This window comes from Dendrobates tinctorius, unplaced genomic scaffold, assembly GCF_039654945.1.
Source record: "Dendrobates tinctorius isolate UK_male_01 unplaced genomic scaffold, ASM3965494v1 ptg000254l, whole genome shotgun sequence".
NCBI lineage: Eukaryota > Metazoa > Chordata > Amphibia > Anura > Dendrobatidae > Dendrobates > Dendrobates tinctorius.
Genome location: NW_027361921.1, coordinates 24,614,278 through 24,636,625, shown reverse-complemented (window position 1 = coordinate 24,636,625; position 22,348 = coordinate 24,614,278). Strand labels below are relative to the sequence as shown.

Below are 22,348 nucleotides of genomic sequence, written 5' to 3'. Positions count from 1 at the left end.
GTCCAAGCAGAATCCAGACCCTTGTCACCAGACATTAACCATTGGGGGGTGGAGTTGATCCTGATGTGACTCAGATACCAGAGGCGCACGTGGACTGTACTGTGGTGTTAGGGCAGGAAGAGGATGAGGGTGAATCTCAGGATGAGGAGTGTGAAAACAGAGAGGATGACGATGAGGTTGTAGATCCGACTTGGTGTGAACTCAGAGCTATGCAGCTGAGTAGCTCAGCTGAGGAGGTGGAGGAGGAGGAAGATGAGGAAGTTATGTTGCGGCTTCCCTCACATACAGAATGTGATGCAACCACTACAAGCACTGCAGCCCCAACTCTGACTGTGACAGCACCATTCACAAGTGAGCAGTTCACAGCAGCAGCAAGGGTTGCCTAGCCTGGGTGTTTATTAAGACCACAAAAGATGACCCAACTCACATTATCTGCCAAATTTGCAAAAAAATAGAGCTTAGTAAAGGCAAAAATTGCAACAATTGCACGACTTCATGCATGAACCGGTACATGCGCCATCAACATGCCTTAGTGTGGGAATCTCACTGCGCTAAAATGCTGACCAGCAGACCTCGCCAACCATCCCATCAACCACATCTGCTGCTTCTTCCTCCTCTGTCACCGTGCCAAGTATTCTCACACAGGTCTCCATCCGCAGAAACTCCACTTATTTACCCCCTACAGTTAGTGTGAGTGAGAGCCTGCCAGCTGTTATGGAAGTGGACTTGCCTGCTGTTTTTGTGTCACCTAGCACAACACATCTTTCTCAATCCACCATAACATCTCCACAACATTTCACACCTAGTGGATACAGACGATTTCCAAATGTTGATGGCAGTCCCTCAGTACCAGTTGCCCAGTCACCTTTAAATCTCTAAGAAAACTGGAACTCTATACCATTGCCATCAATGGGGTTTGGACCCAATTGCATTTTGGCCGACACACATCTTACATTCGTACCAATTTAATCCTATGCTTCTGTTCTCAATGACTTTTTTTTCCTGCTCCAATCAGATTACGATCGGATAGGAAAAAAAAGCAGATTGCTGCGATTGCATACCAAATTCGGATCACATACACCCATATATAAGTCTAAGGGTGCATGTGAAACATTGCACTGCACTTAGATATCACCAGAGTGCAGTGTGATTCCTGTCTCCTCCTCAGAAGCTGTGTCATTAGCTGCTCTCGTGATTCACTAATGTGGCCCTGTCCATACAATGAGAATCATGAGAGGTATGCTATAGGATTTGGCTGCAGTTAATCCATTGTAATATCTGCATGTGTTGCGGGCTGATTCAGATTAGGATTTGCAATGGACTGACAATGTAAAGGGTAAAATCATCAGCAAGTCCAAAAGAAATTCTGCACACAACAACTGTACATTTTGTGGCATCTTTGTGTTTATGTATTTGCACACACTAACATTTTATATTTTACAGGTGGGATGGCCATCCGCAAAGACAAAGAAAGCGATATTTATGGACTGTGGAATTCATGCTCGAGAATGGATTGCTGTAGCTTATTGCCAGTGGTTTATGATAGAGGTACATTCCTTATATAGATTATTAAAAAAAAAGTTAAAGGGGCATATCTCAGTAAATTAAAAAAACAATCCAATGAAAATTCATCACTTAAAAGCTTGTTCGGGACGTTTTTATTGATGACTTATTACTGGTGGTAGCCTGATGTGGAGACTTGCAGAGCTGCACAGCACAGCTCTGTCAATTGCATAGTGGCCAAGGCTGGGTACTGCATTTCTACCCCCTTATTTATTGAAATAGGAGGCAGATGTGTAGTACTCAGCCACTGCCACTATGCAATTGACAGGGCTGTGCTGTGCAGCTATGTAAGGCTAGGTTCACATTAGCGTTTGGCTGAGCTGCGGAGGGCTGCGTACTTCCTCCGTTAAGCTCCGCCTATTTCTGCACTTCTGTTTAGCTCCGCCTACTTCTGCATGCGTCCTGCATACCTATCTTTAACATTGGCTACACAGGACATGCGGATGTATGTGGATGTATGTGGATGTATGCGGATGTGTCGTTTTGGCGTGCCCACCAACTGCATAAAAACATATGTTGCAGTACATTTCATAATAATCTCCCCCCCAAAATTTTTAAATATCTCTTTCCCTATGTGAGGGGCTGAAAGGCAAGAACCCTTAAAACCCTACTTATCCTCCTATATAAATATACTTTTATATTTGCATTGCTATTTCTGTTTTAAATATATGAGGCTGTTATACTGCAGTATATGGTTTTATATATGTGTATCTTCACAGTCCCACAGTGATGCTAAGTCCAGGGTTACACTTGCGAGAAACTCACATGAGTCTCGCGTCTCAATACCCGGCACTGTCGCCGGCACTTGGGACTGGAGTGTGCGGCTGTATGTATTTCTATGCAGCTGAGCGCTCCAGTCCGAGTGCCGGCGGCAGTGCCAGGTATTGAGACGCGAGACTCATGCGAGTTTCTCGCAAGTGTGACCCCGGCCTTATTTTGAGACTTTTCCAAATATTATCTTAATGTTTGGGAGAGTCTTAATTATCACACTTATAGAAAAATACATGTCAATACTCAGAAACTTATGAGGAATTTGCAGTCATCATTGACCCCATTCTCCTCTCTTTGATGTACTGACTCTGCTCTGAAATATTATAATTAGAGATGAGCGAATACGATCGCCAAACATAAATTTGGCACGAATATGGTACATTCAGATTCATGATAGGTAACACAAGCATTTTACTTAAACTCGGGAAAAGTCGGTAACTGTTATGAATGAGTCACCGGAGGAGGAAAAAACAAAAATACAAGCTAAGTCCAGAAAACCGGAGAGGTTGGTAGCTATCGGATTGCAGACCCCTGATCCTATTCACCACAACTAACAGTAGCCGTGGGGGGTTCCTACGATGCCCTAGACCCCTCGTTCACAGCCGGAGAACTAAATAAGCCTAAAGAAAGGAAGGGGAAATCTAAACTGCCCCAGAGCAGACCCCAAAGCAATAGACAGCCCCCAACATGTATTGTTGGTGAAAAGCAGATGAAAACACAAACACAGACAGAAAGACAGGTTGAGCAAACGATGGGGCCCAACTAACTAAATAGGAAAGGACAGAAAAGATGCTGGCTGCAATCCGCAAAAAACCCTACCAAAAATGTCCCAACCGTCTGATAGGGAAAAAGGCCCTGAAGTCGCTAGGACTTCAAAATCACTATATCAGCACTCAGGTATATTCTGAAAACAGAGCAAAGAGATAAACTGATGAGAGACAAAAATGGAGCTCAGCCCATCCCAACAAAGGCAGGCTGAACACAAAACACGAAGCAAACAGACAAAATCGCATGGAAAGATAAGAGAGCAAAAACTTAGCTTTCAGTAGACAGGACTAACTGGTTGCAAGAGCTCAGAGCAGAAAGGATCACCAACCCCCCTGTTGGGCGTCGGCAGCCTTATATCCGCTCAGTGATTCCGGGTGTCCAATCAGGCTCCACCTGTTCAGATGACAGGTTCTTCTCAACCCAATCAATTTCACTACCTCTCTTCACCAGCAGAGGGAGTTCATCAGACATCAACAGTGAAAGGGAAAATGAACTCACAACAGGTAACATTCGGTAAAAGATAGAGTAAAATCCAGCAATTCATGTGCCACGTTTAGTAAAATCACAGTGTGACAGGTAAGAATTTATAAATGTATACGTCCAATCACAGCTGAGCGCTCACGCTGTCTTTTGACAGCATGGGAACCGAACGGCAGGGATGATTTTACCACCGATCATGCATATGACAGCATGTCAAACACTATATTATGGGGTCGCCCATTCAAGTGAATGGGGTTGGGGTCCACTCTGCTGATTGACAGGCTGCGTGTACACATCATGCAGCCTGCCATCTGGATGCAGCAGAGCTGACTGTGAGGTCACATCCTGTTGTCCTTGACTATTCTGCAGCATATATGCTGCAAGAAAAGTCAACCTGGGTATTTGCAGAATTTTTTCACCATCCATTCAAGTCACTGAGTGAAAAACGCTGCAAAAATGCCGAGAAAAAGCTAAAAGAAGTGACATGCTGTATGTAAAAAAAAAACCTTGCAAAAGCACAAAATCCTGATGACACAAAAAACAATGTGTGTGCATGAGATTTCTGGTACTGTGAAAAGCAGCTGAAGATTAGCATCAAAAACGCCCAGTGTGAATTTACTCACTGGGCAGAATGCTATGCACTCACCTGTATTCTATGATAGTATGATGCCACTCATGCGCTGTAAATAAATAATTTAATAAAACCTGCACGTGGGTTTCCCTATATTTTTGATAACCAGCCAGGCAAAACTCACAGCTGTGGGCTGCAACCCTCAGCTGTTAGTTTCAGCAAGGCTGGTTATCAAGAATAGAGGAGTCCACATGCGCTATTTTTTAAATATTTAAATAAATAATTTTAAAAAATGACATGAGATCCCCCAATATTAATGGCCCTTACCAGCCTGAAAATACCGGCCCCCCAGCTGTCTGCTTTAGCAAGGCTGGCTGTCAAATATAGGGGGACCCCACTCTGTTTTTTTAAATGACTTATTTAAATAATGAAAAAATATGGCGTGAGGACCCTTCTATTCATGATAACCAACCTTGCTGAAGCTGACAGCTGAGGGTTGCAGCCCCGAGCTGTGAGTTTCAACTGGCTGGTTATCAAAAACACAGGGGAACCCACACAGACATTTTTTTTTAGTTATTTATTTACAGTGCAGGAACGGCTGAGGAATACTCTCATATGTCGCTCCTGCTCGCATTGTTATTAGGGACAGCAAGAGTCTGCTGATGGGAGCTGTAGTCCCATCAGCCCGCACCAGTGACTGGAGGTAAACTTTATACCTCCGATCACAGCTGAGCACTCACTCTGTCTTTTGACAGCATGGGAACCGCGGCTCTCTGACCGGCAGGGATTATTTCACCGCCAATCAGAAGCACTACAACGGTGTTTCCCATGCTGTCAGGCAGTTTGTGAAACACCGACTTTTGTGCTATGTATGTTCGGCTATGTTGGGCGATTAATCGACGATTAAATCAGCGAATATTGCAGATTCGGCGTTCGTGAGCCAAAGCAAACCTTGAAATATTCGCTCATCTCTAATTATAATGAAACATTGCAAAGTGCTCTGGCTGAAGCTGTACCTCCTATACATAGAACAACTCGGCACAGATAGTGACAACCCTGGGACATGCTGCAAACATGTTTTCCCCAGTAGTGCTTCAGATGCACCAAACATCTATGGAGAAAACCCAATCTAGCCGGAGATTTCTTCCATTATAAGTTCATGCTTAGTCCCTTCAAACACCCCAAACCAGTTTTCACATTCATGACCAGGCCAAATTTTACAATTCTAAACAGTGTCATTTTATGTTGTAATGTCTCTGGAATGCTGTAAGGAATGCCAGAGATTCTGAGATTGTTTTCTCGTGACATTGTATTTCATGATAGTGGCAAACTTTGTTTCATATGACTTGCATTTATTTGTGAAAATATTGGAAATTTGGTGAAAATGTAGAAAATTTTACAATTCTCAAACTTTTATTTCTTATGCCCTTAAACCAGAGAGTTATGTACCAGAAAATAGTTAATAAATAACATTTACCACATGTCTACTTTACATCCATCTGCATCATTTTTTAAAAATAATTTTTTTCTTAGGAAGTTAGCAGGGTTAAAAGTTGAACAGCAATTTCTCATTTTTTCAACAAAATTTCAAAACCTTTTTTTTAGGGACCACGTCATATTTAAAGTGACTTTGGCAGGCTTATATGACAGAAACTACCTCAATATGACACCATTCTAAATAACAAATAAAGGGATATTTGTGGATGGTTTTGTGCTGCTAGATGAACTTGAGATGTATACTCCAGTATTATAAGTGAAAAGGTAGTGGTTTATTCGACGTGTTTCGAAGTACAAAATTATCGTACTTCTTCCTCAGGATTGACCACATGAGGCATGTGGTCAATCCTGAGGAAGAAGTAATTTTATACTTCAAAACCCGTCAAATAAATCACTACCTTTTCACTTATAATACTGGAGTATACATCTCAAGTTCACCTAGCAGGTATGAAACCATCCACAAATATCCCTTTATTTGATATTTAGAATCACTTAGCGTAGAGCGCAGGATAAATTTGAGCCGAACCTTACTATGATCTATGGTAGACAGAATGAACAAATCAATAGTTGGTTTTATTTTTTTTTTACGGTGTCCCTCATGCAGTACAAGTGATTAAATGACTTTATTTGGTGCGATTACAGCAATTTTAGATTTATATAACTTTTTATGTTTGGCTGCTGTCACACACTAAAAGACGCTTTTTTTGCGCATCACCATTTTTGAGAGCTATAATTTTTCCATATTTCTACCAACAGAGTCATGTGAGGGCTTGTTTTTTGAAGGATGAATTGATATTTTCATTGGTACCATTTTTGAGCATGTCACATTTTTTCACATATTGTAGAAAAAGGAAAGTCAACACTCAATGAATCCTAACTCTCAAAATTTTCCTTTAATCCATTAAATGAGACATAATTGCGGTTAGCAGGTTTGCAGGGGTGTTAAATGTGTTGTCCACTCTGTCCCCCACATGTATCCCTGAAAACCTGCTCACTGCAATGATGTTCCTTTTAATATATTAAAGGACTTTTTCGATTTAGTAAAAAGGATTCGGTGAGTGCTGCTTTTCGTTTTTCTACTATACGTGAATCTTCCTCTAATCTGAGCCCATGTGGTAAAATTGATAAGGCGACTTTATTCTTCGGGACAGTATGATTACAGCAATAGCTCATTAATATAATTTTTTATGTTTTGTCACTTTTACACAATAAAATCTATTTTATACAGTAGAAAAAATATTTATTTTTGCATCGGTGTATTCTCAGAGCTATAACTTTTTTATTTTTATGCTAATGGAGCTGCATGGCGACTTGTTTTTTAGCAGGACTAGATAATGTTTTCATATTTTTCGGACTATAAGATGCAATTTTTTCCTTCAAAAATGTGGAAGAAAATGGGAGGTGCATCTTATAGTCCAGATGTATCGGCTGTGGTGGGGAGGTAGGAAGGTGGGGGAACGGTTTTGGTGGAGCAGCGGGTCATAGAGGCAGGAGCTGGCTGCTATTATGCTAACTTCTGTGCCCGCTGCTAAAGAGAAATGAATATTCCCTGCATTCCACACCCATGGGGATATATTCTTCTCTCTTTAATGGCATCCCGGTATTCTGGGCCCCCATCCTGTTCCTGGTATGCATGGCTCCATCAGAAAACATTAAAAAAGCAAACTATTACACTTACTTTCCCGGTGCTCCCTGCCCCGATGCCAGCAGCTGCTTAATGCTTGTAAGCAGCACATGGCAGAGACATCATGGGAGCTGAAGGGCAGCTGCCAGGAATACTCAATGCTTCAAGCCATCTGAGGACAATTCAGCCTGAGCCATCACTTGAACATCTGGATTGCAAAATCATCATCTTGGGTCTGGACCCATATGGCCGGTGTCCTGCTGAGTAACACCATCTCTCGTGCTATTACTCCATTAGTCTTGGCTAGGGAGGCCAAGGGTTTCACCTAAGTCCGGTACCTGTGTCACTTCTTCTTCATCCACCTCTCTCGAGGAAATGGAAAGGGTGATTCAAGGCAAAGCGTCAGCATTTGCATTCTCTTTGCTGAAATGGTATTTAATGGAGTAATTAAATTTCACCATTTGCGCAAGCCACCTCGGTTTCAGGGCCCCCAGTTTTGCACTTTGCTGATGAGTCAATGGATTATTGTCAGTCTAGATCAAGACCTGTGCTCCAGTAAGGTATTTGGCAAACTACTTGATCATGGATCAGAAGAGCGCCAAGAACTCCAGCTTAAAGAAACTGTAGTTATCTGGGTTTCTTTCAGAGTTTCTCAAAGATCGATAACCCAATGTTATTATTCATTCCTGGCTCCTGTGCTCCTGGGACAACATCGCTCCCAATCTGTGAAGACTTCTGTCCATATATACAATGAGTGGATAACCATATTGAGCATATTCCAACACTGAGGCATTGGTCAAGGCTTCTTTCAACTGATCCAAGATTTGGTGTTGTGATGATCCCCAGGCAATGAGCTGATTATTTGGGCCTTTTGTGGTCCTCTTCAGAAATTTGTCAAGAGTTTTGTCGATCTTAACAAAGTTTGAGATAAAATGGAGGTAGTATCCTGTTTGTTGCAGGAAGGCTCACAGCTCTTGAAGAATCCATGGCAGACGCCAAATCCTTTTCGCTTTGCTTCCAGCTGGGCTGACTCCACACGAAGACACCACATGCAATAGATATTTGATTTCTGTCTGAAACAAATTACACTTTCTGGGCTTCAACTTCAAACTGTGGGCCTGTAGATGGGTCTGCACTTGCCGTAGTCTTCATAGATGTTGCTCGAAGGTGGGTGTATGAACGATGACTTCATCTAGATATATCTAGATGGATTGAAAATTCAGCTCTCACAAACAGTGCTCTAATAACCTCTGAAGCATCACAGCTGCATTGGTGAGTCTAAAAGACATTTTATTGAATTCGTACAGGACCACTGGTAAAATGAAAGCTGTCTTGGGCTTGTTTCTTTCAGCCACCAGAATCTGCCAGAAGCCACTTGCCAGATCAAGGGTCTACAAATGCGTAGTTTGTTGAATCGCCGTCAGGGACTCTTCCACTGTAGGCAAAGAGTAAGCGTCTCGTACGGTGACACTATTAAACTTGCGATAGTCAACACAGAATCTCAAGCTCCTGTCTTTCTTTCAGATGAGCACTATCGTTGCAGCCCATGGATTCTGACTCCACTACTCTACATCTGTGATAGCATTGATTTTACTTTCTGATAAAGGTTAGAGGGAATTTGTTGATATTGATCATGGATCCAAGGTGTGTCATCCGTCAGAATCTCGTGTTGTACATGCAAAACCATCTTCATTTCTGGAGAAAGCAGCTTGAAACCCATAACCCATAACAGGTCTTCTATCAGGTCTGAATTTGCTTGAGGGAGAACTGACTAGTGTCCAGTTGAATTACTTTGAGGACCATTTGGTTATTCCACTCCAGAGTCAGGTCTGTCCTCGGAGTCATAGAATCACATATTGCTAGAGTTAGAAGGAATCTCAAGGAACATCGTGTACAACCCTCTGCTCATTTTAGCTCAGGATTCACTAAACCATCTCAAACAGATGTCTGTCTACCCTCTGTTTGAAGGCTTCCATTGAAGGAGAACATACCACCTCTCATGGAAACCTGTTCCACTCATTGACCACCCTCACTGTCAAAATGTTTTTTCTAATATCTAATTTGTTTCTTCTCCCTTTCAGTTTAATTCCATTGCTTCACATGTATTTAAAATGTGGTGCCCAGAACTGGACACAGTATTCCATATGCAGCCTAACCGAGGAGGAGGAGGAGAGGGGGATAATTACTTCATGTCATCTAGACTCTACGGTTTACTTAATACATCCTAGAACTGTGTTTGCCTTTTTTCTGCTGCATCACATTGTTGACTCGTATGGTCTATTAGTGGATCTACGAGTGGATCTACGCAGTACAGGTATCTCTGATGACCTGACCTGTTCTCTAGTGTCTACTGCTAGTGCAGCGAGTGCACTAGTCACTACGCTATAAGTGGACCTGTGTAGTATTGGTATTCTAGACTACCTTCTCCTGCCTCTTAGACTCACCATGAGACTGACAGATTCACTGCTAGCAGGGAACAGATTTCTGCATTCCACTGCAGATGTGGCATCTGTTACTGGAGTCGTTTCATTAAGAGTCTCTGCTTCATCCGGTGCCGTAGACTGTTGAAAAGTTAGGACTGGTGCTACGATAGCCTGATTTACTTGTGTCCACGACCGAGGAAATTCTCCAAGGATTGTATGGATCTTCTCTTCCACTTCTACTGTGTACCGTGGGGTGTTTTGGACTTTCTCTTTGTTTTTCAGTTGATCAGTTGATCGGGGCACACTTTCATATGATCTCTTGAGACTGCCTCTGAGGTTTCTCCTCCATCCTTGCTGATGAGGCATACCTTGGTGTTATTAAAGTCTGAAGGTACAATGGTTTATGGCTGTGCCTGCCACTGGTCATCTAGTTTGTGAACTCGTCTCTTTCTTTTGAGCACTAAAGGACCTGTCACACTAAGCGATATCTCTAGCAATATCGCTATAACTTGTGACGTTATAGCGATATTGCTAGCGATATCGCTGTGTGTGATACTTACCTACGACCCGCTCCCCCGCTAGTTATCGCTGATCGCGCGAGATCAGGCAGGACCGTTTCTCGTCGTCAGCTTCCATCGGCGCTTCCTGTGGAGAGACGAGCGACGAGCGTGGAGCCGGGCGGGAGGACGCAGGATCGCCTAGTGTGACAGGTAAGTAGCGACCCCCGTCCCCAGCGATGTCGCTGGTGAGATCTGCCTGTGTGGCAGCTCACTAGCGACCACTTAGCGATGCACCAGCGATCCTGACCGTGTCATATCGCTGGTCGGGATCGCTGGTGCATCGCTAAGTGTGACAGTACCTTTATTCTCCTGGTGTCAAGGGAATTGCTGGGGCCTGTTGATTGTAATTCCTTTCTTGTCTCTGTCTTGCATGGGACAAACTTTTCTACACACATTCTTGCACTTTGCGTATTGTTGCTGCCACTCTGTATCCCAGTCTGCATCTGGTGATGTCGTGTCAGGTGGTAAGACTCCTATATCCAAATTAATGGGTAACTTACCAGGTCTTGCCCTCATCAGGTAGGCCGGAGTGCAATTGGTGGAATTTACCGGTATATAATTATATACATCTACCAGATCTGGCAACTTCTCTGGCCACTGGTTTCGTTCTTCCAGAGGTAAGGTCTTCAATAAGTTAATTACCACCTGGTTCATCTTCTCATACATGCCATTTGTCTGTGGATGGTACGGCGTCATCCTCATTTTCTTGCAACCGTACATGTTACAGAACTCCTGGAACACTTCTGCCTCGAAGGCTGGAACTTGGTCGGTGAGCATTTGTTCAGGGTATCCGTGCGGTCGACAAAAGTGTTGCTGAAATGCTGTTTGGTCTTTGACAGGCACGACTACCAAGAACCTTGAGTAATGGTCAACAATGGTCAGAGCGTAGGTGTAGCCATTCCTACTCGGAGTTAACTTCACGTGATCCAAGGCTACCAGTTCAAGTGGCTGCTTCGTGATGATTGGCTGTAATGGGGCTCGCTGGTTGTTACGGTCTTTCCTGTGCAGGTTGCATGGGCCACATTCTCGGCACCACTTCTCAATGGCTTTCCTTATGCCAACCCAGTAGAATCTTTCATGAAGTAGAATCTCCAACTTCTTCCACCCGAAGTGTCCTGCTCCATCGTGATACGCCTACAAGACCATTGGTGCATCCCGCTTCAGGACTACCACCTGCCAGACGAGTTCATGAGTGCGCGAGTAGATGTTCCTCCTACAGAGCTTACCCTCGTACATGAACAGCTTGCCTTTCTCCTTCCATAACTGCTGTGCTTCCTGTGGGTCATCTGGACCAGGGTGTGAATCAGCTTGTTTCAGCAACTCCTTTACTTGGTGAACAGCTGGGTCATTATCTCTGCCCACTCATGATGGGGTTTTGGGTTCAACGTTGCTTCTCATACAATATAGTGCTTATTCCTCACCCCTTGGGAGCGTTGGGCTGCAATTGGATGGTGGAAGGCTGGTAACTCGATTTCTTCAAGTTCTTCTGGATCTTCTCGCCCGTCAGGTGAATTGGGCATCCTGGACAGCACATCAGCATTAGCGTTCTTATGTCCCACTCGGTACTTGATGGTAAACTCATAGTTGGACAGCCGGGCCATCCATCGCTGCTCAAGTGCCCCTAGCTTTGCCATTTCAAGGTGGGTTAGCGGATTTTTGTCCATGTAGATGGTGAACTTTGCTGAAGGCAAGTAGTGCTTGAAGCGCTCCGTTACAGCCCAGACTATGGCGAGGAACTCCAATTTAAAGGAATTGTAGTTGTTGGGTTCCTCTCATTGGGACGAAGTTTTCTGCTGGCGTAGGCAATCACTCTTTCTCTGCCTTTCTGCACTTGTGACAGCACTGCTCCCAATCCCACGTTGCTGGCATCAGTGTAAAGTACAAATGGTTGGTCATAGTCAGGGTAGGGAAGGATCTCATCTCCCGTGAGGGCCAATTTCAACATGATGAAGGACTCTTCTATCCTTTTTTTTCGCTCAAACGGAAGACTCTTGTTCTTGGCCTTCTTGGATTGACCCACTAGAAGATCTTGAAGGGGTGCAGCTATTTTGGCTAATTCCTTTATAAATCTTTGGTAGTAGCCTACTAAGCCAAGAAACTGCCTTACTTCATGAATAGTGTTGGGTCTTTGCCAGTCCCGGATAAAGGTGACTTACCATGTGGCCTAGGTACTGCACCTTGGGCTTCAAAAGGTGACATTTCGATGGCTTTACTTTCAAGCCAAAGTTGGACAGGGCTTTGAATATCTTGGCTAGGTGCTTCAAATGGTCTTCGTAGGTTTTGGAGAAGACGATGATGTCATCCAGGTTCCGAAGAACGGTTTCAAAGTTTTTATGTCCAAGGCAGCATTCCATTAACCGCTGAAATGTTCCTGGCGCATTACTGAGCCTGAACGGCATGTAGTTAAACTCGCAGAGGCCCATTGGTGTTGTAAATGCTGTCTTTTCTTTGTCTGCCTCTGCCACGGGAACCTGCCAATACCCACTGGTGAGATCTATGGTAGAGAAATAGTTAGCGGTTCTCAGTGCAGCTAGTGACTCCTCAGTTCTAGGTAATGGATAAGCATCCTTATGTGTAATGCTGTTAATCCGCCTGTAATCTACACACATTCCCATAGTACCATCTTTCTTTTTACAAGGACTAATGGAGCTGCCCAAGGACTACAACTATCTCTGATTACCCCAGCCTCCTTCATCTCCCGTAACATACCCTTGGCACATTGATAGTGTGCTGGGGGTACAGGCCAGTGCCTCTCTTTAATGGGTGGATGATCTCCAGTGGGGATATGGTGTTGGACCCCTTTTGCCTGCCCAAAGTCTAGAGGATGTTTGCTGAAGACCCGTTCAAATTCTCGAGCCACCTGGTAAGCCCCATGCTTTAGGTGCGAAGGGGTGGAGTCAGTGCCTACGTGTAGCTGCTGACACCAATCCTCCTGCTGCCCTTCAGAGCCATTGTCTTCCACCCTGTGGGATGGAAGCAAGGGTTCTGCTGCCTCTATTGCATTGTTACTAACAGTGAACGGCTTAGCAAGGGTTGCATACCGGTGTAAATGGACCTCTCTCTTCCCACAGTTTAAGATGTGTATTGGTACTCTCCCCTTGAGGACATCAACTACCCCTCTGGCTGTCAGAATAGTGGGCCTACTATCAGAGTACATGGGTTCTACCAGGGCTTGGTAATCTTGACCCCTGTGGCCTATTGCTGCCCGGCACCAAAATAACATTTCCCTTCTGGGAGGTACTGTAATGGGGAAAGGATCACTTACTCTGACACTGCCGACTTCTCCACCAGACACCTCTACTTGTTGTCTCTGCGTCAGGGCTCTGATCTCCTTTTGCAGGACCCGTTGCTGACTGGAGCTGGTGATCTTGGCTACCTGTATACAATTTTCAATTATATTAGTGGCTAAAGTGATCATAGGATGGCATTCTCGTTTGTCAATATCAACTATAATCAAACCTTGTGACTGCAATTCTACTCGGCCAATTTTGATGGTCACCTTTTTATATCTCATCTGAGGCAAGGGCTGACCATTGCTGGCAAGGATGGCAAGGTCTTTATCCGGGCTGTGAGTAATGTCTGAATCAGCTCAGTACTGCTTAAAGAGTATGGCATCGTTTTCACCTGGGAGCCGGTGTCCAGTAAAGCGTTCATCGGGAAGCCATCAATCACGACGGACAGGAACGGCCATCCTCCTATGTACTTGTCTCTCCAACTTGGTGGGCCTGGTTGTTTTACTCCTGGGGGTTGGCCCTTTGCCCCAGGGGTTGCTTTTTAAATAACAGAATCTTGCTATGTGCCTTGTTGCAGCGGCGGCAGATGGTCCGTCCTTCCTCGTCGTAACGATCGCTATCTCTCCCTCTGGTCGGTGGGATTCTCCTCTGGATTTTCTTCTTTTGAGCCATTTGTATGGACTGCACAGTTTTTGTGAGTGCAGCCACACTTTTAGTCCATTCCTTGACCTGGAGACGTAGGTCGGCAGCAGAGTCATCATCTTGGGCTGGCGTGTCGGTCTCAATAGGAGTCTGGGGAAAAGATGCTGCCTCCTGCTGGTATGTAAATGCTGGAAGCCTAGAGGGCTCTGTGCCGCTAGGACTTGGTTCACGCAGCACCCGGAGGGTTCTATCCTTAATTGTGCAAAGTCCAATTCAGGATTTTGTAGGGCCATTATGCGCAGCTGTGTCCTTTGATTATTAGACTGGAGTCCCTCTATAAACTGCTCTGTAAGTAATCTATCTTCATCTTGCACGCTCTCAGGGTCAACCTGCTTTATGGCACGTAGCGCCTCCTGAAGATTAAGAGCATAGTCCCGTGTACTGTCCTGCACCCTTTGTTTGCACCCAAAGAATCTCATTTTTATCTCTGCTGAAGTGCAGGTGTCAAAAGTGTCCTTCAGTCTGGCCAAGATTTGTTTGACAGTTCCTTTATCATTGTCCGGCCAGGACTTTACTTCCCTCTGGGCCGCACCAGTTAACTGGCCAATGAGGATACTGACTTTTTGACTTTCAGACAGTGGGTACACTTTGAACAAACTACATAGTCTTTCCTTAAAATCGCTCAGGGTGTGCGACTCCCCTGAGTACTGCGGTAACCAGGCTGCTCCTGGTATGTATGGCATTGATAGCGGCATTATGGAGGCTGCGGCTGCGACTGCCGCTGAATCTCCCCCCGAGTTGGGTACTTTCTTCCTCCCTCAGTGAACCTCAGCCAAGCTCCATTTACCTTTATCGTTGTCAACAGTTGCTCTCTGACGGGCTTGATTGAGCTCCTCCTGGTCTCCAAATCGGATCTTCCTGCTTTTCAATCGCTCACAATAGAGCGCAGCTCCAGCTTCACTTCACCCACTGAAGTCAGAGCGAGGGCAGGGCTTCACGTCGTGCTCTCTTTCTGGCTCCGCCCATGATGGCACGCCCCTCTCTGCTCGCACGCACTGTGTGACGCAGTTATGGCGGTGATTTGAATGCTCATTAAAGTCTCTAGCACACAATTTAATAAAATCTCTGGCACACAGTACCCAGCTTTGCCGGGCTCCTAGTACCCAGCTTTGCCGAGCTCCGAACTAGTATCCAGCTTTACTAGGCTCGATAATCCTGTTCATGACTCCAGTTGAAGCGCCCCCACAGGGCCTTAGGTTACTCGGTACCGGGCCGGTCAGGTTCTTTAAAGGGGGATGTGTCATGGTGGCAGTGACCCGGTCTGTGGCTCTGGGCGGCCAGTAAGAAAAATAGAGAAGAGTTATGTGGAGTTTAATTGTGATGCCACACGTGGTGTTCGGCAATGGGTGGCCGACGCTGCGGTTTTGTTCCACTGGGGCTGATGGTGATGCAGCAAAGATGGTTCAGCTCCCCACAGGTAGAGCGGGGCCCAAGGGCAAATATATTTGGTTGTTCAGATGGTGGTGAACATTGGGGTGCAGAGAATAAAGTAAGTCAAGGACACTGAGAGGTGCAGTTTTCTTTACCTTTTATTTGAAAGTAAATGCAATCTGGGGTACCACAAACAGATGATGGATTGAGTCCGGCTCGCCTGTAGGCATTCAGGGGATCCACCCTGCCAGGTGAGGTTGGGGACCTTCCTTCTGCACTCTCTTTTTGGGTCCCTGCTGCTTGTAGCTAAGCTGTGGCCCTCTACTGCATGATGATTGCTAACCTGTATGGCTGACAGCGTGAGCCTATATCATGGGCACTGTCTTGTTCATGGTCAGCCCCGGGCTCTTAGTCTACTGCCGTGTCTTCAGGTGTTCAGTGAGGCTAAGGAGCTTGCAGTCCCCTGCACTCCAGATTCGGCTGTCAGGGCGTACAGCTCATACCCAACCAAGAACTCTGGCATCCCTTTTTTACCAGCGCTTCGCTCTGGGGTCAGTTCTCCAGAGCCCTTGTCTCTGCTCATGTCCCTTCCCTCTCCACAGACCAACTCTAACTGTCTTGTCATGAGTTCCAACTGCTTCCATTTCCATGACAACTCTTTTGTTTACTCTCTCAGCTGTGTTCTTACTGACTCACTAACCCCACCTGCTGGCCAGAATTGATAAGAAAGCTCCCCTTTTTGGCCTACAGCATGAATTGTCATGTACACTGTTACCTGACATGGGGACCCCCCTGCCTCCAGGCATGACATCACCCCCCCCAGAGGGAGGCATTGTCACAGTGGTCACTGGACTCTGGGGTGCCACATATTCTCACCTGAAGAATTTGCACCTTTTCCTCTAACAAAGTCACAAGTTGACATTTCTGGCGTGTAAACCATACCTCCCAACTTTTGAAGAAGGGAAAGAGGGACAAAGGTCACGGCGCGTGCAGCACACCCATGCAAATGTTAGGCCATGCCCTGACCACACCTGGGTCGCCCTCACACCCAGGGCAGCGGGATACTCTGTATCGGGCCGGTGTCAGGGGGAATGTGTCACAGCAGCGGTGACCCGGTCCGTGGCCCTGGGCGCCCAATATCAATGGCGGTGATGTTAATGGTGTTAAAGTTTATTGGAATAGTTCGTGACGCCACCTGTGGTGCTCGGCAAGTGTGGTTAGGCCGACGCTGCGGGCAGATCCTCTGGGACTGATGGTATGCGCAGCTTAGATGGTAAAGCTCCCCACAGGCGGAGCTGTAGTCCCAGGGCAGTGTAGATGAAGTAATGGCAGGGAGGCGCAGTTGGTGTAGGTGCAGGTACCCAGGTTTAGCGGTGCTGGAATAACTGGAGGACACCAGAGTATGCGGTTCCAAAGCTTTACTCACTGTTTGCGGTTCACACAACTACCTGCCTCCGCACTGTGTTCTTCAGGTCAGGGCCCCAGCCAACCTCCAGGCAGGATAGGATTCTCCCCTCCACACTACGCCAATATGTACCTTACTGAACGACTCCTCCAATGCGCCTTTAGGTGCGAAGCACTCCAGTACTTAGTTACCCTGGAATGCCTCTCTCTAGGTGTTCCTAGTCTCTACTTGTATGACAGACAGCTGTAGCCTGCTTCGGGGACTCCTCTCTGCGTCCCGGCTCACTATCCAGTTGCTGTTCTGTCCAAAGTCTATGATGGGAGTAAGGCGTTAGTGGTTCACTACTCCTCCGGTGTCTGTTGCCGGACATAAAGATCCAATCAACCTCGGGGACCGGGCCCCGGCCTTTGCACTCTGGACTGGAAGGGTTCTCTCTCTTTCTCAACCTGCTTCCCACCGTCCTTCTATTCTCCTTCGTTCCGATCTGTTCTATCTCTCTTATAGAATCTGTAGTCTCAAGTCTATGTCTCTTTCTCCTTCTCTTCCTTCCCGTGCCAGCTGGCCCAGTTCACTGGGGCAGCTGCAGCACTCCTTCCTTCATCCCTTCTTCTAGGGATCCCCACTCCTCACCGAATGGCTGTCCTCTCCTACTCCGCCTGCCCTCTTCTGCGGACTGACTTGAAATCCTACACCTTCCCTATCTTTTATATCTAACTCCACCCGCCTCCCCAGCACCTCTCGTGTTACGAAGCCAGGGACCACAAAAGGCACCCTATGACCTTTCCAGCCTAAAGCATGGATGGGTCCCTGCTGAACTATCCTGTGTGTGGGGTGCAGGTGTTGGAACGTGGAAGGGAGTTCCCACCCTACCTGGATGGTGGGGCACTACACCTTAGGAGAAGATACAGTACCTCTGTGGCGACTGAAGTCTCAGGGGCGCCACACACCCATTTCACGACTAGTCACACCCATGTCGACTCCCAGTTGCACCCATTTAGCACTGCTGATCACACTGACTGCTATTAGGGGCATAGTGGCTGGCATTATGGGCACAGTGCTTGGTACTGTGGGCACACTGGTACTAAGGAAAAGAAAGAAAGAAAACAGAAAAAAAAGACAATAGAGAGAAAGAAAGGAGAGCGAGAGAGTACTAAAGAACAGAGAGAGAAAGAAGAAAGAACAGAGTGAAAGAAAGAGGGGAAAGAAAGAACAGAGAGAAAGAAAGAACAGAGAGCAAAAGAAAGAACAGAGAGAGAGAAAGAAAGGAGAAAGAAAGAAAGAACAGAGAAAAAGAGAGACAAAGAAAGAACGCAGAGAGAAAAAAAAGCGGGGACAGAAAAAAGAACAGAGAGAGAGAAAGAAAGAACAGAGAGAAAGAAAGAGGGGAAAGAAAAAAAGAAAGTACAGAGAGAGAACAGATAGACAGAAAGAAAGAGGGGAAAGAAAGAACAGAGAAAGAGGGCACAGAAAAAAAAGAACAGAGGGAGAGCGAAAGAAAGAGGGGAAAGAAAGAATAGAGAGAAAGAAAGAGGGGGAAAGAAAGAACAGAGCGATGTAGAGAAAGAAAGAGGAGAACAAAGAACAGAGAGAGAGAGAAAGAAATAGAAAGAAAGAAACAGAAAAAAATTAAAGAATGAACAGAGAGAAAGAAAGAAAGAAAGAAAGATGGGAAAGAAAGAACACTGACAGATTGTGAGAAAGAACAGAGGGAGAGAAAGAAAGAAGTAAAGAAAGAAAGTACAGAGAGAAAGAAAGAGAGGAAAGACAGAAAGAAAGAAAGAAAGAAAGAAAGAAAAAAAGAAAAGAGAGAGGAAGAAAAAAAGAAAGATCAGAGAGAGAAAGAAAGAACAGAGAGAGAGAAAGAAAAAAGAGGGAAAGACAGAACAGAGAATGAGAAAGAAACAGAGAAATAAAGAAACAGGGAGAAAGAAAGAAAGAAAGATTCTATAAAGATACTATAGCAGCCCGACTCCCATTGAAGTGCCCACCTGAGCCTCCCGGTGCAGGACATATCATGATCCGCTCACATGGCCAGCATCCCTGATTCCAAGGTGATCCTGCTGTCCGCGCTGTCAGAGGAGGACACGGTGATGGATCTGAAGCATTCCTGGTTCCGTCACAATCTCCTCATGAAATTACCTCATTTCCGGTCAGCTTCCAGCACATCACTTCCGGTGGAACGTCATGTGTGAGTTTTAAAGTGCTCCTTGGGGCTCCGCCGCGTACTCCTGTGTCCGTGGGGAAACACCCACTTTGCATGCCTCGTACACACTTGAACACTTGGCTCTGCTCCATACACCTCGTACATGCGCGGCTCCGCTCCATACACACGCAACTCTGCTCCGTACGCCCTGTACACACGCGGCTCCGCTCCATACGCCCCATACATGCGCTGTTCCGCTCTGTACACCTTGTACACATGAGGCTCCATTCTGTACACCTCGTACACATGCGGCTCTGCTCCGTACACCTCGTACATATGCGGCGCCACTCCCCACACCTTGTACACACGTGCTCCGTACACCTTGTACACCCGCGTCTCCGCTCTGTACACCACATACACACGGGGCTCCGCTCCGTACACCTCGTACACTCTCGGCTCCACTCCGTACACCTTGTACACGTGTGGCTCTGCTCCTACACCTCATACACGTGGCTCTGCTCCGTACACCTCGTACACACATGGCTCTGCTACAGCCACACTGTAAGCCTCTCCTGACCCCACACAGGAACTTTACCTCATACAGCATAGCAACCAGCACAGCACACCAGACTCCTGCAGAGTGCAGACAGACATGGAGGCAGACACAGCCCCTGATCATTTGACCCCTGACTCCTCCCCTCTCACAGGTCCTGTGCGCACAGAACACACACAGCCCAGCCACATAGACAGGAGGGCCCTGATCATGTGACCCCTGACTCCTCCCCTCTCACAGGTCCTCTGCGCACAGACTGAACACACACAGCCCAGCCACATCATTGCAGGCTGCGGTGCGTCTATCTGGGACGGCGAGCATGGCGTCGGTGGATGGGGGGAGCATGGCATCGGTGGATAGGGGGGCGTGGCGTGGCGGCTCAGTGCAATGCGGGAAAAATACCGTGCTGGGCTGGACGCGGGAGGGGGGTGTCAAAAACGGGACTGTCCCGCGGGAATCGGGACACTTGGGAGCTATGCGTAAACTTTGTCTTTTCCTCTAGGAAGTCTGTAAATATATAGCACACACAGCAGCACACCATATGGGTAATCTCCTCCATGTTGAACAAAACAAATTTCTATGGAATTAAAGTAAATATTCGCCCAAAGATCCTGAGACTCGCGGCGATTCTTGACCCTTCCCAGAATGCTCCAGGAATATGCAAATTATCTTCCTCAAGCTTCATTTCCTAATTTGATGATTTCCTCCAAGCAGCTCTATCCAGCGACACCCAAAGATCCTCAGACTCGCGGCGACTGTTCAGTCATCCCAGATTACACCAGTAATATGCAAATTATCTCCATCCAGCTACAATTCCTGGTTCCTGTTCCTCAGCAATCAGGGCCAGTTGGACTTTGGGGTCTGTCTCTCCTCCATACATATACAAATCCAAAACTTTTTCACCTGCACGAAGCCCAACAGTAGAATAATTGTACATTGGCACACCGGATGGCCACCACTGTCGCCATAGTATGTGCGATCATCAGGCCTTGTCCTGTTCCTGTTGGTTTCTGGGTCTCAATAGTCACCTCTACTCCGTTGAGTCTTTGGTGGCTTTCCACATGCATATGTACGATCTACTAATGAGGCGAGAGATTATTTTGATGCTCTGGTGGGCCGTTTGCAATCCCCACCACTTCATCTCTTTGAAAACTGTAGCAAATTCCACATACCTGGCTCAGTCTCCGGAATACCTCCTGTGTAGGCCGATGTTTGAGGACTCACTGCCAGTATCCCAGGCCATCTTTGTAGAACATCAACCGGTCTAGATCACGCATGATATTAATTCCTAATATAAACGAGGTTCCTGGCCGTGAATGTCCATCCACCAGCGTGACCCCTTTTTGACTCATTCAAGTCTACAATTTTCACATTCATCCACACTATCCTATAGAATGGAATCTTCGTTTGGATATGGCTGTAAGCTTAATCAGTTTTCCTTGCTCGGCTTTAATAAAGTGACCAAAAAGGGTGTGAAAGTACTCCAGCACCATTGTGGAGACTTTGGCTCCTGTATCTACTAGGCCGCGCATGGTCTTTTCTTGAGTCAGTACGTCCATCACTAGATTTCGGGACACCAGGTTCTTAGGGCATTTCAGGCCTTGCTTACATTGGGCATTTCCTTCATTTTGCCCTTCCACTGGAGTCGATCCTTGTTTAAATGTTCTGGCTTGGACTTTTACCATCCGTTGTCTGAGCGAGGGGCAGTCACAGGACACATGCCCTCTTTTTTAGCATATTGGGTGCCAAGAAAGTGTTCTTGGGATTGGTCCTCGTTTGCACGAGGTTGTCCAAAGGGGTGGTTCTGGTCGCACTGTGGCTGTCTGGGTCCAGGTTTCTTCTGCTGACCTATACAAATGAACATTTGTCGGATGTCTCAATTTTTCTCACTGCATCTGTCGTGGCGGCGGGTAATATGTTGAATTTACCAGCTTCCCCCACCCCACCTGACAGGGCGATGAGGCGTTTTTCTTCTTAGCTGATCCACTTGACGGGTCAGTTCCTGGATTGCAGCCCTCATCTCAGCCAAGGAATGGAACTGCTGATTTTCAGCCTGGACTCTCTGCCCTCTGGGGCCATACATCTGCACAGTGCTGTATCCTCACCTTAGCCAGCTAAAGCTTCTTCAGCAACCTGGGCAAACTGAATTGTCTCATTCAACAGAATCTGATCCTGTAATGTCCGTCTCAGCGATGAATCCATCAATCCCTGAATAAACTATTCTTTCAAGATGGTGTCAGGAGTGAAAATAGAGGCTCCAGCCTTGCATTTTCTTTGACAGGTTTATAACATTCGCTGTAAAGCATTTATATATTGGGAGATGCTTTCTTGCTGACAGCGATTAAAGAAGCGTGTCCGGAAACTAGCTGCTGAGCCTCTCTCTCCATAAACCTCCTCAAATATGGCAAAATGTCTTCTGGAGTATTTTGTGTTGACGTGGAACTCCATGTAACATAGTAACATAGTGTCACGTTTCCGCCAGACTTAGGGCCTGCTGTTCCGGTCGCGGCCACTAGGAGGCGCCGTACCGCCACTTTATCGTCAGACTCAGGGACGGCTGTTCCTGCCTCGGCCACTGGAAGGGGCCGTGGTTCTGTCACGTCAGGCTCAGAGCCTACTGTCCCGCCTTTAGCCTCTAGGAGGCGCCGGTCTGTCACATCGCCGTTAAATTCTGGGTCTGCTGC

General features: G+C 46.3%; 1 protein-coding gene across 1 annotated transcript in view; it reads left to right on the top strand.

Annotated features, from left to right (window-relative positions):
- Window positions 1–22,348, top strand: part of LOC141067757 (carboxypeptidase O-like) — a 340,782-nt gene that overhangs the window by 203,301 nt on the left and 115,133 nt on the right. The window contains exon 6 of the mRNA XM_073558228.1: window positions 1,444–1,548. Within this exon, the coding sequence (XP_073414329.1) occupies window positions 1,444–1,548 (105 nt within the window). The remainder of the gene's footprint in view (window positions 1–1,443; window positions 1,549–22,348) is intronic.